This window comes from Bidens hawaiensis, unplaced genomic scaffold, assembly GCF_021521415.1.
Source record: "Bidens hawaiensis isolate Kalapana, Puna unplaced genomic scaffold, B.hawaiensis_p1.1 tig00031786_1, whole genome shotgun sequence".
In the NCBI taxonomy this organism is placed as follows: domain Eukaryota; kingdom Viridiplantae; phylum Streptophyta; class Magnoliopsida; order Asterales; family Asteraceae; genus Bidens; species Bidens hawaiensis.
Window position 1 is genome coordinate 39,583 of NW_027495375.1, and position 14,496 is coordinate 54,078.

The 14,496-nt window shown below is 39.9% G+C and overlaps 2 protein-coding genes across 2 annotated transcripts; one reads left to right on the forward strand and one right to left on the reverse strand.

Moving 5' to 3' along the window:
- The first annotated feature begins 779 nt into the window (after positions 1 to 779).
- LOC143582564 (uncharacterized) lies at positions 780 to 3,363 on the forward strand. The gene is made up of 4 exons (XM_077065093.1): positions 780 to 855; positions 1,787 to 2,433; positions 2,910 to 3,107; positions 3,205 to 3,363. Exons 1-4 carry the CDS (start codon positions 795 to 797, stop codon positions 3,235 to 3,237), a joined length of 939 nt encoding a protein of 312 aa, XP_076921208.1. The 5' UTR covers positions 780 to 794; the 3' UTR covers positions 3,238 to 3,363.
- A 109-nt stretch (positions 3,364 to 3,472) lies between these two features.
- On the reverse strand, positions 3,473 to 6,119 carry LOC143582559 (calcium-dependent protein kinase 26-like). Its single transcript, XM_077065089.1, has 8 exons — positions 5,366 to 6,119; positions 5,143 to 5,286; positions 4,917 to 5,069; positions 4,727 to 4,842; positions 4,244 to 4,411; positions 3,939 to 4,163; positions 3,716 to 3,866; positions 3,473 to 3,616 (listed from the first exon to the last, which is right to left on the reverse strand). The coding sequence occupies exons 1-7, from the start codon at positions 6,102 to 6,104 to the stop codon at positions 3,744 to 3,746; spliced, it is 1,668 nt and encodes a 555-aa protein (XP_076921204.1). The 5' UTR covers positions 6,105 to 6,119; the 3' UTR covers positions 3,473 to 3,616; positions 3,716 to 3,743.
- Between the last annotated feature and the right edge of the window lie 8,377 nt (positions 6,120 to 14,496).

Sequence of the window (14,496 nt, forward strand, 5' to 3'; positions counted from 1 at the left end):
GCATGTTAACAAGCTTGATTCCTTAATGAACAAAAACATACACAAATTTTCATTTGATAGAGTATTCATGAACTGTATGTTTGTTTGACAAAAACTTAGCCGTCAAACACGAACAAGGTCTTGTTTGATTTGATTCGGTTCATTTACACCTCTTGATATTGTGGTTTGTTACATTTAGAAAGGGTAAACCCAGAGGTTAGTTAATTTGAAGTGATAGAATATTTATTTTGTATTCACTTAACCAACCAATATTCTTGTGTTAGTTTTCGAATGGAAAAGTCTTACAAGTTTCTAGCTATTTGTAATCTAGTTTTCTCGTGGGGCATTTATTTTTTATCATGTCCGAATATCCAATCGGGAATAATAATAATCCTCGTCATCTATGATTCTAAACCACAAAACGTCTTTCGTTTGTTCGTTTAGTTACCTTTTTCCAAAAAACATTTACAAAATGTTTCAAATTAAAACATGACGAAAGGAAAGACATAAATTTGAGTTGTACTTTTAATAAACAAACTAAAAACCAGATCCACATGCAACGCATCGAGAATCGGAAAGCAAGCCTCGTCATCATACTTTCCAACCGCACATTATTATTTTGACAAATTCAATCTAACACCTGAAGGAAAGTAAAGCCCTCCGGTCATGGCGGGCGTTATTGGCGGCAGAGTCGCTGCAATCATCACAAACACAAACACAAACACAAACACAACCTTAACTCCCACACCCACACCCCGATCCCAATACATTAACATTAAACTTCCCACCATTCACATTCACGCCGTACCTCCACCATGTCTGCCGCCGCCCTCAACAACCCTACCCTTCAACCCACCACCACCGGCGCTTCTTCCGGTAGGTAACTCGCTTATTTAATTTGTTCATGCTAATTAACATAAATTTCTTTCTTTAGGGGTTGTTATATATTAACAGCCTATCCTCTTAACGTTGAATGATTCAGATTAAGAAACCTTTTATTGATTCAGCTCAGCTCTAGATTGCCAAGCCCCTAATATTGTTAATTGTTATGAAGAATTGAATGTGGATTTACCACCAATATGATTCTATTAGCTTACCAGCGTTTAACATCTTGACAATTGAATGATTGTTTACTGCTTTTGAGGTTCAAATTAGGGTGTGTTAAAGTGAGACCACAGACTAAACAACACACCACTGTAATACTATCCATAAACAAGTCTTCCACTTACGTGTCATAGGCGCCAAATCATATGGGGCGTGCAATGTTTTTAGACTGATAAAAACTGACTAATATGACCGCTGACAAACCCATATGGGCATTATGTGACAGGCTGCACCCTCTTGTTAATAGCTTAGCATAGCATAACATAGCATTATGGTTTCGATATCTAATGTTGGTGCCCTAATAGCGTAATAAATAGCGGGATTTCATGGTTTTTTTTTCCTGATTTATATATATAGCACTAAATAAACCTATAAAATAGCAGGATTTTAGGTTCTTTTTAATAAATATACGTATAAAAACGATATATTTGGATATAATATACATATAAAATATTTCTAAATTTTTTTGTAGTCGCTAAACACAAAACAGAGCCCGCTATTTTATCGTTATCGCTACGTAGCGTATAGGTAGCTTGCCATTATCGTCTGCTATTCGCTATTAACAACTATGTCGCACACCAGTGTTGATTTGCCATCATACGGCCGATAGGACATCATACAACCTGAACCAGTATGATATGACTTTTGGTGGTGGTGTACCAATAGCATGACCCCAATTAAGCAGTTTCTTGTTTCTGAACAGAGTGTTGGTCAGAATTTGCTGGTAAAGTTTCTGGTGAATGGGATGGTTTTGGAGCTGATTTCACCATTGACGGAAAGGCGATTGAGCTTCCTGAAAATGTTGTACCTAATGCGTACCGAGATTGGGAGGTTCAAGTATTCGACTGGCAGACTCAGTGCCCGACTCTAGCTCAACCCGACACCACTTCCGCCATTTACAAACTGATCAAATTGCTTCCAACTGTTGGTTGTGAAGCTGATGCAGCCACGCGGCATAGTGTTGATGAGAGGATAGCAGGCGGTCCAGATAACATGGTTTCCTCATTTGCATATCAATCTACTGGATGCTACACTGCAGTTTGGTCAACACAGAAGTCAACATCCTCAAAAGTATTGGAATTGGAGCATTGTTTGGTTGACCCTCGCGATAAAGAATCCCGTGTAAGGATTATCCAAATTGTGGGTGTTGAAGGAAACCAGAAGTTAGTGTTGAAGAGCATCAAAGTGTTTGCTGAGCAATGGTATGGCCCGTTTAGAAACGGGGATCAGCTAGGCGGATGTGCAATTCGTGACTCTGCTTTTGCTACAACGCAAGTTCTTAACGGGTCAAAAATTTCAGGTTTGTGGCAACGGTCAAGTTCCGTAGCCAGATTTAAAGATTCTTCTAATGTAAGTTTAGCACAACAAAATCACATCTTTAATGATATTTATACAACAAAACACATCTTTAATGATATTTATACAACAAAATCTCATATTTAATTATATTTGTATAACAAAATTGCATCTTTAATGATATTATACAACAAATCTCATCTTTAGTGATATTTATACAACAAAATCGTATCTTTTAAGGATATTTATACAACATAATCACATCTTAATGATATTTATACAGCAAAATCACATCTTGAATGATATGAAACTCGTAATTTTAATGATATTTACAGACAAAATCGATATTTATACAGCAAAATCGCATCTTAAATGATTATATATAACAAAATAGCATCTTTAATGATTATATATAACAAAATTGCATCTTTAATGATATTTAATACAACAAAATCACATCTTTGATGATATTTATTCAAAAAATCGAATCTTTAATGATATCATGAACTTGGTTTTCATAATCATGACAGATTCTTCAAGAACTTATGGCAGTTGATGGTATAGAGAAGTCTGCAAGAGATGCAGAGAGTTTGGTACTGCTGCCAAAGAACTTGTGGAGTTCAATGGTACAAGATGGGGAAAAAACTACTTGTGAAGTTGGATGGCTTTTAGAACCAGGGCGCGCGATCACATCAAAGTGTGTATTTTCAAGAAACGCAGAGTTAAAAGTAAGTAACTCGCTCCAAATAAGTGCCTGGATGCGTGTTTTGGAAACAATTGTTTCAACTATAATAATCGGCTTTTGGTGTTTGGGTTCTCTTGCAGGAGATCATAGCTTCGTCTGAAACTACAGCTTGAGGACAAGAAACTGTTTTGGTTGTTTTCAAACAAAGTTATTAGGTTTGATTACATAAACAAGATTTGAAACAAAGTTGTAATTTGATAATTTGTATAATTATCTCAGAGTAAGTATATAAAATAAATAAAATGATACTGTTGGATATAAAAATTAGCACACATAAAGTTCAACTGATTCAAGCTACTATTAAATTAAACAAGTGTTGTCCCAAGGGTACAACAATTTGAACAACAATGACAACAAGAAACTGTGCACTCGTTAAGTTCTTACATCTTTCAAAGCAATACAACTTAAAACAAAAGCATACTCTCAAACGTTAAACACCCACGACCCATCCAATTAATTGCCACACCTCCTATTCTCATCCTGCTGTACAATCTGCAGTACGTGACGACTCACAATGTCAAAAGTTGTGCTCTTGAAGTATGATTCGGTTTCAAGAATCAAGGCAACTATTATAAAGCATGTGAGATGTACCTGTAGGCGGAATGTGGAAAGGAAATTACTAGTGTGCCCCTGGTGCATCTCTCATGCTTATATTCAGACTGTTGCGCATTGTTCTTCTTCCAACACCTGCATTGCCTTTAGTCATCATGGCTACAAATTCCCCATAGTCAATTCTCCCATCCTGAATCACAACATAACATAAACCCATTAATGTTTAGATATAAAATCTAAATATAAAACGTTATGACGTTACATTATCTTGGTCAACTTCTTTGATGATATCCTCGACCAGAAAATCGGTCATATTATGATCAGCACAAGCTTGCTGGAGCTCATCAACAGTTATATAGCCACTTCCATCCTTGTCAAAATACTGGAATGCAGCCACAAGGTGTTCTTCTCTTTCCAGTTTGTTCAGGTGAATTGTAGCAGCCACAAATTCTCCATAATCAATCGTCCCGCTGTTGTCAACATCAGCCTGAATACCCCACATGTCAATTGAAAAATCAGCACCAGCTAAAATCCAAACATAACGCATTGATTAAGAAAGAATCTTACTGCATCCATAAGGTCGCGTATCTCTGTATCTTTTAATGTGGAACCAAATTTTCTTAGACCGGCTTTTAGCTCATCAAATGTTATTGCACCACTGTTATCGGTATCCATTGCTTTAAACATCTCTCTCAAACCAGCAATCTCCTCTTCAGACAGGCTTTCGGCTATAACCTGGATCCAGATAAGAAAATATTCAAGGTTACTTTTGCATAAATCAAATATACAACTCGTTTTGTGCTTATCAGTCGTGTAATAAACCGTTTGTCCTGTTTCTTATGTGAAAACCAAATCTTTTTGCAACAAGAACAAAACTGTTTTGTGCTTTTCAGTCTTGTAATTAACTGTTTGTCCCATTTCTTACGAAAAATCAAATCTTTTTGCAACAAGAATGAACTGTTTTGTGCTTTTCAGTCATGTAATAAACTTTTTGCCCCATTTGTTATGTAAGAATCAAATCTTTTTTCAACAAGAATATGAAAACCATACCCGCAAGGCCATTTTCTTTAATTTATTCATTGCAGAAAACTGCTTCAAACGAGAAAGAACAGCTGGATCCAATGCTCTATCCGGAGCAACTCCATTTTCACAAATCCAAGGATGACCTGTACAATCAAAATAACCCATAAATAATCTTCAATATGCAATTCCAATAATCTACAATCGATTCACAGCATACAGAGAACTTCATGAGCAGTGAGACGATCTGAAGGTCGAGAGCATAACATCTTTGTAATAAGATCCTTTGCACTGTCAGATATAAGAGGCCACGGGTCCGACTCAAAGTCAATGTATCCCTTCAAAACCGCATCAAATATCCCCTGCTGTGTTTCTACAATAAAAAAAAACAAACTTTAATACAATCATGCATTCTCGATAACATAAAGAATAAGTTGAGCACATACCAGCCCAAAACGGGGGCACACCACTGAGTAATATGTAAAGGATCACCCCTGCGGTCCACACATCCGCTTCTGGACCATAATGCTTCAAAAGCACCTCTGGAGCAACATAATACGGGCTTCCCACCACATCTGTGAAAGTTTGACCTGAAACAACATTCAATTCGGTAATCAGTACCACATTAACTGGAAAAATATCATAATTATGACAAATTAATAAGCTCACCTGGCTTGAAGAAAACCGAGAGTCCAAAATCAATCGCCTTGAGCGAAAAATCATCATCCCTATTAACCAACAAGAAATTTTCAGGCTTCAGGTCTCTATGCATAACACCAAGCGAATGACACGCCTCCACAACACCAACAATAATCTTGGTCAACTCAGCCGCCTTGCGTTCGCTATAATGCCCCCTCTGAATAATCCGGTCAAACAACTCGCCACCATTGCAAAGCTCCATCACAATATGCATATACAACGGATCCTCATACGCACCCTTAATCGTCACAATATTCTTATGCCCCGCCAAATGATGCATTATCTGAATCTCCCGTCTCACATCCTCCAAATCCTCCTTGGAAATCAGCTTCCGTTTGGAGATCGACTTGCAGGCGTAATCAATCCCGGTCGCAATCTCAGTGCATAAGTAAGTGGTCCCAAACTGACCCTGACCCAACTTCTGTCCTAGCGTGTAGACATCGCGAATGTTCTCGGTCCTGTGACCGAGAAGGTAAGACTGGTTCGAGGATCCGCGGCTGCTCATGTTGTTTTCTTTCTTGGGAACAGGTGGGAGTTTGGAAAACTCTTGGGCTATGAGCTGTTGAGAGATCAAGGTGGTTGGTGAGTAGTAGTCTAGAGAGTTGTTTGAGTTAGGGTTTTGAGCGGAAAGTGAAGGGTCTTGAGGCTTGTTTAAGGTTAAGCCCTGTGTGTCTTTAATTCCAAAAGATCCACGGCATGTATTGCCCATAAAATCAATCAACTTATTCTCATCAAATTTGCTTCATAATAATAATAATAATAATCATAATCATAATCAATTGGGGGGGTTAAAAGGGTGTGTAAGAGATCAGATCGGCTAAATCAGATGGAAGTGAAGTGATTGAATTGAAGTCGAAATAAATAAAATTAGATCTGGTGAATTATTACCTGAAGGAGGAATACAGGAGGAGATGATGATTAGTGGATGAGCACCAGCAGTCAGTAGTATGTATGTCTTTAAAAAAATATGGATGAAGAGAAAGAGAAAGAGAAATAGGAACCAACAAGTAAGCTGGTTGGTGACTTGGAGGTGGAGGTGCTGACCAGCTTGCTATTGCTACTCTACTCATCTATGTCCCGCTGATTATCCACAATAAAATAATCTTCTTGCATATTACTGCAGTACTACTTCTTTAATAATTAATACTAGGGTAATACAAGAATGATTAAAAATATATATATATAAATTAAATTTAATAAATATACATAATCCATGGATTCATAAGTTATAAATAAAATTTTATAATTCATAAATATCTAAAAACTCATTTAATACAGCATGTAAAGTTATATTTGTAATTTTATTAGTAACTAGATTTTATCCAACGTATTACGGGGGTTGTTTTATATTATTCGTTTTCAATATTTATATATGTATATTTGGATTTTAATTTTATTTATTGTAAGAAAGTTAATAATTAATATAGCGATGAAATGGTTTCACAAGTAAATGATATGTTATAATCCGGTTTAAAAGCTATCTGGGTTTGATGATACACATTACCAATTTATTTTCTTTATTATAAAATTGTTTCTTAATTATGAATAATATTTTTTTTAAATAAAATAGGATATTAATTTTTAGTATATCTCTATTTTATAGGATTTTCATATCAAATATTTGATAAGATTAATTTTTAATATAATAAGATGTTATAACTCGTTTAAGAGCTATATGGGTTTGGTGAGATCTTTACCCGTGAATTCGAGTCAAATGCGTGAGAAACCTTCATTTACAAATAAAACAATCTGATGGCTTGAGAGAATGGTTGTTTTACATTTTTCGTTTTTTAATATTTACTTTTTGGATTTTAATTTTATTTGTTATAAGAAAGTTAATAATATACTTAGGGTTTGATAATGAAAGGGTTTAATAAAAAAATGATATGTTATAACCCATTTAAAAGCTATCTGGATTTGGTGACCCATGACCCACTTATGTTTTTTACTATAAAATTGTTTATTAATTATAAATAATATCTTTTTATTTTTAATTGGATATTAAATTTTAGTATATTCCTATTTTATAGAATTTTCATATCAAACAATTGGTAAGATTAATTTTTAATTTAATGAGATGTTATAACCCGTTTAAAAGCTATCTGGTTGGTAAGACCCATACCTATGAATTTGGGTTAAATCAATGAGAGGCCTACATTTAAAAATCAAGCAATCTGGTGACTTCCATAAAAGGGGGGAGCGACTACATCGCGACACATAGGATTTTAGGGGTTTCAATTATATATATTATAGATTCTATAAGTGGTAATAGTATTAGTTGACATGCTAGTTGGCTACTCTAGTTGAATGCCATATAAAAAAATGGTTTTGCTTTAATGGTATAGATAAATTGGATAAGTCATAATATTACGACACAATTTTTTTTTATTTGAACGACCAACCGAACATATTATCATACACGCAAACTAGCAAGATGCTATGAGCGTCACGTCCACTAATACAATGAAAAAAAAAACAGAATTACAACACCACCCAATATTCATATCCCTCCCGTTACACCCTACGTTCGACCTATTAAGCCCACCACCTACATCTTCCCTTTGCGATCAACACCACCTCCTTCATCTTGATTAGGAAGGTAACTTAACACCACCTCTTTCTACCTTTTAAATTTTGAATGCTTTTTTGTTTTATAATTATATTATTATATGTAACGTGAGAGGAACGGGTGGCTACATGTCAGCGCTATCAATTTGACAGTTAACTTTTTACAGTTGATTCTTCTATTTACGGGCGTCTTCCCCCCCCCCCCCCCCTCTCTCTAAATAAAGCATTCTTGTTATATATAGATGATTATCTTCTCTCTTTTACTTTTTATATGGCTGACACGTTGAACAAGGTCTTATAAACTCCTCTATATGTTATTGTAAAACATGATAGTAAATTTTCTTGAGTGAAGATACTATAATTGCTTATGATTTTGTCAAAAGTTAATACCATAAATATATTATAATTTTTGTACATAATTTGTTTATATGCGAATATGATGTATGTTTGTAATGTTGTTTAGAATTGGTGCAATATCTAGAAATCCATGTTAACCAAATCTAGATTGATTGTAACTTGCTTATTCATAAACATGCACATGCTACATTTAAACTATAAAAATATAATCCCTTTTAAGTACTTATATATTTAAGTACTTATATAGTTTTGTAAGTATTAACATGTCTAGATGTTAGATATATTTTGGCACACATGCTTATCTTCTAAACTTCTTTCTGAATCGACTAAAATTTAGAATTTATTTTTACATTTAAGTCATATGTTTATAAGAATTTTACAACTCATTTTTAGAGAAAAGGGTTGTGTTGAACTTAACTAATCGACTTTTATCATTTATGGATAAGGTTTTTTATTTACTATTTTTGATTTAGTAATTAAGTTTATTTATTTTATCATAGAATCCAACAATTTTGTATTGGTTTGAATAAATTTATAAATAAGTAGTATGTTTTAACCGATAAGAAGTTGATCGGTTCAAACTTAACGTACGTGGTTTGAAGAAAATTATTTATAAACATATGGAAAATAAATATTGATAGGTCTACTCTTTTGTTGCTACTTGCTTTAGTCATCGATGATTTGTACTTGTTATTTAATATCCCCATATAAATCACTTTGATTCACCTTGATGTTTTGTATGTACTCATCTTTGGGTTAACAGAATTACTTTTTAAGGGGGTATTTTTAGAATGAATATTTAAGGGGTCAATATACAACTTTTATGGCTTATGACAACATACAATAAGCTTAAGGGCATTGCCGGTCAAAGGAAGCACTTGCATTAACAAAGATCTATGAGGGGTATAAAGGGCAAACAATAATGTCATAGCCAACATTATTATTACATGTATTATTATTTTTTTTCTCGTAACATAGATTCATTGAACAAAGTCAATGGAGGGACTGACATTAAAAGAGAAATTTGAACTTCCTTTTTCCTTTTATACCGAACGAATATTGAAGACGTAGGTCCCAGCAGAGCCCAGTTGGACCCGCAAGACTCATCTTGAAGAGGGACGTCTGCGCAAGGACCAACTGCTTCCGCAGGACCCACCATGCTCAGAGATGAAGCCCTTACGCGCAGTACGCCAGCTGTTCCCGCAGGGAAAGCCTCCCAATGGTGAAGTACCCCGCTTGTTCCCGCAGCTGCGGATACAAGCCATCAGGGAAGGCTACCCGCACTAATAGCAAGGCTACACGCACAAGGCACTAACTCTTGATACTTCAGTAATGTCACCTGAAGGAATGAGCAAGGCGGGAATACTCCCGCCCAAATGAGCCAGTCCGTATGCTTCTGGAAGATCTTTTGTACTATACCTGCCAAGGTATGGGCAAAATAGACGATCTGACCAAAACAGCCCATGAACCAATCACAGGGTGACAGCTATCCGACAACAGTACGAGGAGGAGCACCCTCTAGTACTGTTTGTCACTATTAGCCGCTGCCTACTCACCAACCCTCACTGTGGGACGTGCGTAGCCTACAGTTGGTGGAACAGTGCATAGCCGGCAGTAAAGGAACAGTATACAGCCGGCCTTGTCACTATCGGCCACAGCCTATCCACCAACCAGCATGGCTCGTGCGTAGCCCACTGTTGGTAGAACAGGAATACTATTCAGCCGGCTGTACCTTCTTGGAAACCTACCTTCGGCTATAAATACTCCAACACCTTGGAATGGTAAGGACATTATCTGATATCTCATTACCTTATCTTCTCTAGCAATCTCTTAATATACACTTATATTCAGAGCAATCTAGTCTGATTCTCACACCGGAGGGTGGTCACAAGGAGGAACCCCCCCTTCTCAGTGACGAGCTTACGGTGTCTGTTTTGCAGGTCACCTGAAGAACAACTTTCTTTGCTGGACCTCATCCTCGTGGGAAACATCTATTTAACCCCCAGATTATCCGTAATCTGCCCGGGGTCAATTAGTGTTTCTTCATTGGCGCCATCCGTGCATAAAAGCTAGAACTAATTCTTAGTTTTTTCAAAATTTCTGAAGAAATGGTTAACGTTACTCCGGTCCCAAAGCCAGTAAGTGACCAAGAAACCCCGGTAACCACAACCCCAGCAACTGGGGGGAACACCGGCGGTTATACAAATTTTACGAACACTACCCCGGTTACCCAAGCCGGGACAAGTGCAGTAAACAATATTTCACTGGGGTTCACTGATGCCCAGTTGGAGAAACGGACGAGGCTCCCTCGCCAAACACTCGATCAAGTTAAGGCGTGGGCCGAAGCACGTCAGAAAGAGTTCCAAGCTGAGTTGGATGAACGCTTGCGTTCACTTCAACAGGCTGACGAATTCGGCAGTACTCGCCAACATCTCAACATGAACAGTGAGTGCGAGTACTCGGACGATGAGCGGGAAGAATCCGATACCGACGCAAACCCTCGCCATAAGGCAAAAGGGAAGCGTAAAGAAACGGACTTCCAACCGACAAGGAATTTTGGAGAAACCTTTAAACCAACGAACGCGGGGAGAAACCCACGTGACTTCTCCAAAACCTTTAGACCAACTGCTGCAAATGCAGGAAAGTCCAAGTTTGCAAGGGACATTGCGGAAGCAATCGCCCCGAGAAGTGCCAAACAAATGTCCAACATCGGCACTTATGATGGTCTATCCGACCCAGACGATCACTTGAACAGATTCATTGCGGGGGCAACCGTCAGTAACTGGACGGAACCCACGTGGTGTTATATGTTCCAGATGACACTGGTTGGAGCGGCCAGGGCATGGTTCGATCGTTTACCGGTCCACCACATCTATGATTGGGCGGACTTTCAGAACAAGTTCAGCCAACACTTCAGCCAACAGAGGAAATATACTGAAGAACAGCGGACGATCCTCAACTGCGTTAGAGAGGAGGATGAATCTTTACTAGACTTCATCACTCGCTTCAACTCCAAAAAGCTGAGTCTGGGCAACATAAGTGAAGATCTTGTTCGCGCCGCTTTCATCCAGGGCGCCGAATACCCAGAGCTTATCCGCACGTTGACGGGTAAGGACGGCATGCCATCCACATGGGATGCCATCATGACGGCGGCCAAGCGCTTTGCCGAGACAGAGAAGCAACTGGGTAGGGATCTTCCCCAGAGTACACACCTCTACACGCAGAGGACCAGAGAAAACAATGTTCGGATCGCCTGGCAGAACAAAAAAAGGAAGCTAGGTATTTGGCAGTCAAGGGTAAACTTTGACACCTCATCCAGCTCTCGCCCTCTTGTTGGCGGAAGGGATAACACACACCCTTCAAGCCGAAAACACCGGTGGACGCCACTCACCAAAAGCGTCACGGAGATATTTGCCACCGAAAAACTACCATGGCCAAAAGCTCCAATGATCCGGCAGCGACCTAATGCGGATCAAAGCAAATCCTGTGACTTCCACGTGACAAAGGGTCATAGTACGGAGGAGTGTACATCCTTGAAGGATATTGTTGAAACATTCGTCAAGGATGGAAGACTTGCACACCTTGTGGCATCAATCAAGAAGGGAGGAAGGAATGATAACCGGTACAGAGGCAACGGACGAAAGCCCGTTGATATCAGCATCAACATGGTTCATGGCAACATCAGAGGAAGAAAAAGGCGAGCGACAGAACCATGCGCGTGGAAGGAAGCTGAGGTGCGCTTCCCGCGAGTGCCAGGAGGACCCAGCAAAGAAGGCCCTATCGTCATCAAAAGCCAGCTGGGGCACTACATCACTTCTCGCACTCTTGCTGACAACGGCGCCTCGTCAACGGTGATGTACAGGCAGTTCTTCGACAAGCTAGATGACGAAGACAAGGAACGCTTGAAACGGTCTACGCCTCGATGGAAGGGTTCGACGACAGCACAAACACCCCCCTGGGTATCCTATCTTTCCCCGTCACTCTTACGAACGAGAATCACTCACGCACAGAAGATGTGGATTTTGTCGTGATGAGGAAGCCACACCACACATACGACATTCTCTTCGGGAGAGACGGGATGGCAAGATTCAACGCCGTGGTATCTTCAGTCCACGGCATGATGGGATGGCCAACAGCTGAGGGTGTAGCGATGATCACCGGCATTCCCCAGGTATGCATCGCATCTGTCTCATCTAAACCCAAACCAAAGATGGCTAAACCAACCATCACCGAACCGGAAAGATGGGCCTTCAATGGCAAATACCCTGACCAGGCCGTTACTATTGGCCCAACAGTCGTTGATCCCACGCGCACCTTACTCAAACGCTTACTACAGAAAAACGCTAACATCTTCGCGTGGACACCAGCTGACATGACTGGCGTACCCCGAAGTAAGGCAGAGCATAAGCTCAAGTGCGACCCGGCTGTTACGCCAGTCGTACAAAAGCGCAGAGTAATGGGGCCAGAACAAATTAACGCGTGTAGAACCCAAGTCAAGGAACTCCTTGACGCAGGCATCGTACGCGTTAGCAGATATCAAACATGGGTTGCAAATTCCGTTATGGTACCGAAGAATAACAAACAATGGCGCATGTGCATAGATTTCAAGGACTTAAACAAAGCATGCCCCAAAGATTGTTATCCGTTACCCGAAATTGATCTTAAGGTGGATTCGTTAGCACCGTTTCGCCTTAAATGCTTCCTGGATGCGTATAAGGGGTACCATCAAATCCACATGGCCGTTGACGATCAGGACAAAACCGCATTTCGGACGCCCGATGACACATTTTGTTACCAAATGATGCCATTTGGACTTAAGAATGCCGGGTCCACACACCAACGCCTGATGGACAACCAGTTTCAGGCCCAAATTGGGAGGAACTTGGAAGTCTACATGGATGACTTGGTCATCTAAAGCCCTGACGCGGAAGCGATGTTGAAAGACATCGAAGAAACTTTCAACACGCTCAGGAAGATAAACATGAAGCTCAACCCGAGCAAGTGTTCCTTTGGGATGGAAGAAGGGAAGTTCTTGGGGGTCATCGTCACTAAAGATGGCTTCAGAGCGAACCCTGAAAAGGTCGAAGCCATTATCAAAATGGAATCACCTACTACCATCAAACAGGCTCAGACACTGAATGGACGACTAGTCGCACTTAATCGCTTTTTGGCAAACCACGCGGATAAGTCGTTTCCTTTCGTGTCAACGTTGAGAAACTGTTTAAAGAAAACGCACTTCCGCTGGACACCAGAAGCGGAAGCAGCTTTTCAGGAGATTCGGTCACGCTTGATCGAACTCCCAACGCTCACAGCACCAGAAGCGGGGTAGGAGTTAATCCTATACCTTTCTGCAACAGATAGAGCAACCGGGGCGGTCCTGCTAGTTGAACGGAAAGGCATCCAGATGCCAATCTATTATGTCAGCCATATCCTAACAGACGTAGAAACCCGGTACTCTACCCTCGAAAAATTAGTCTTAGCACTTGTACACGCTTCACGCAGGTTAAGACGATATTTCCAGGGTCACCCAATCACCATTCTCACCAACTTCAAACTTGCAAACGTTCTACGCAAAGCCGAGTTATCGGGACGCCTAGCCAAATGGGCAATTGAGTTGGGGGAATACGCGATAAAGTATAAGCCAAGACCAGCCATAAAAGGCCAGGTTTTGGCCGACTTTATTGCGGAAGTGCCTGCATCGCGAGAAAAAGAGTGCCAGGAAGAGGCTCAACCCTCTCCAGCACAGGACATCAATGATGTCTGGCGACTCTACACTGATGGAGCAGCCAGTAACGAGGGTTCAGGCGCAGGGTTGAAACTAACCAACCCAGCAGGCCAAGAATACACTTACGCTATTCGACTGGATTTTCCAAGTACGAATAACGAAGCCGAGTATGAAGCATTCTTGGCCGGGCTGAGAATTGCGCGTAAGATGGGAGTGAAATACTTGGAATCCCACGTGGATTCCATGTTAGTAGCCAACCAAATAAACGGGACGTACACGGCCGTGAACAACACAATGGCCCTGTACCTCGCACAAGCAAAAACCCTTATGCGCGATTTTAACGATTGCAAAGTCATACACGTCAAGCGTAGCGAAAACAAATCTGCGGATGCGTTAAGCAAGCTTGCATCATTAGCCTTCACCCACTTGGGAAAGGACATCCGCATTGAAC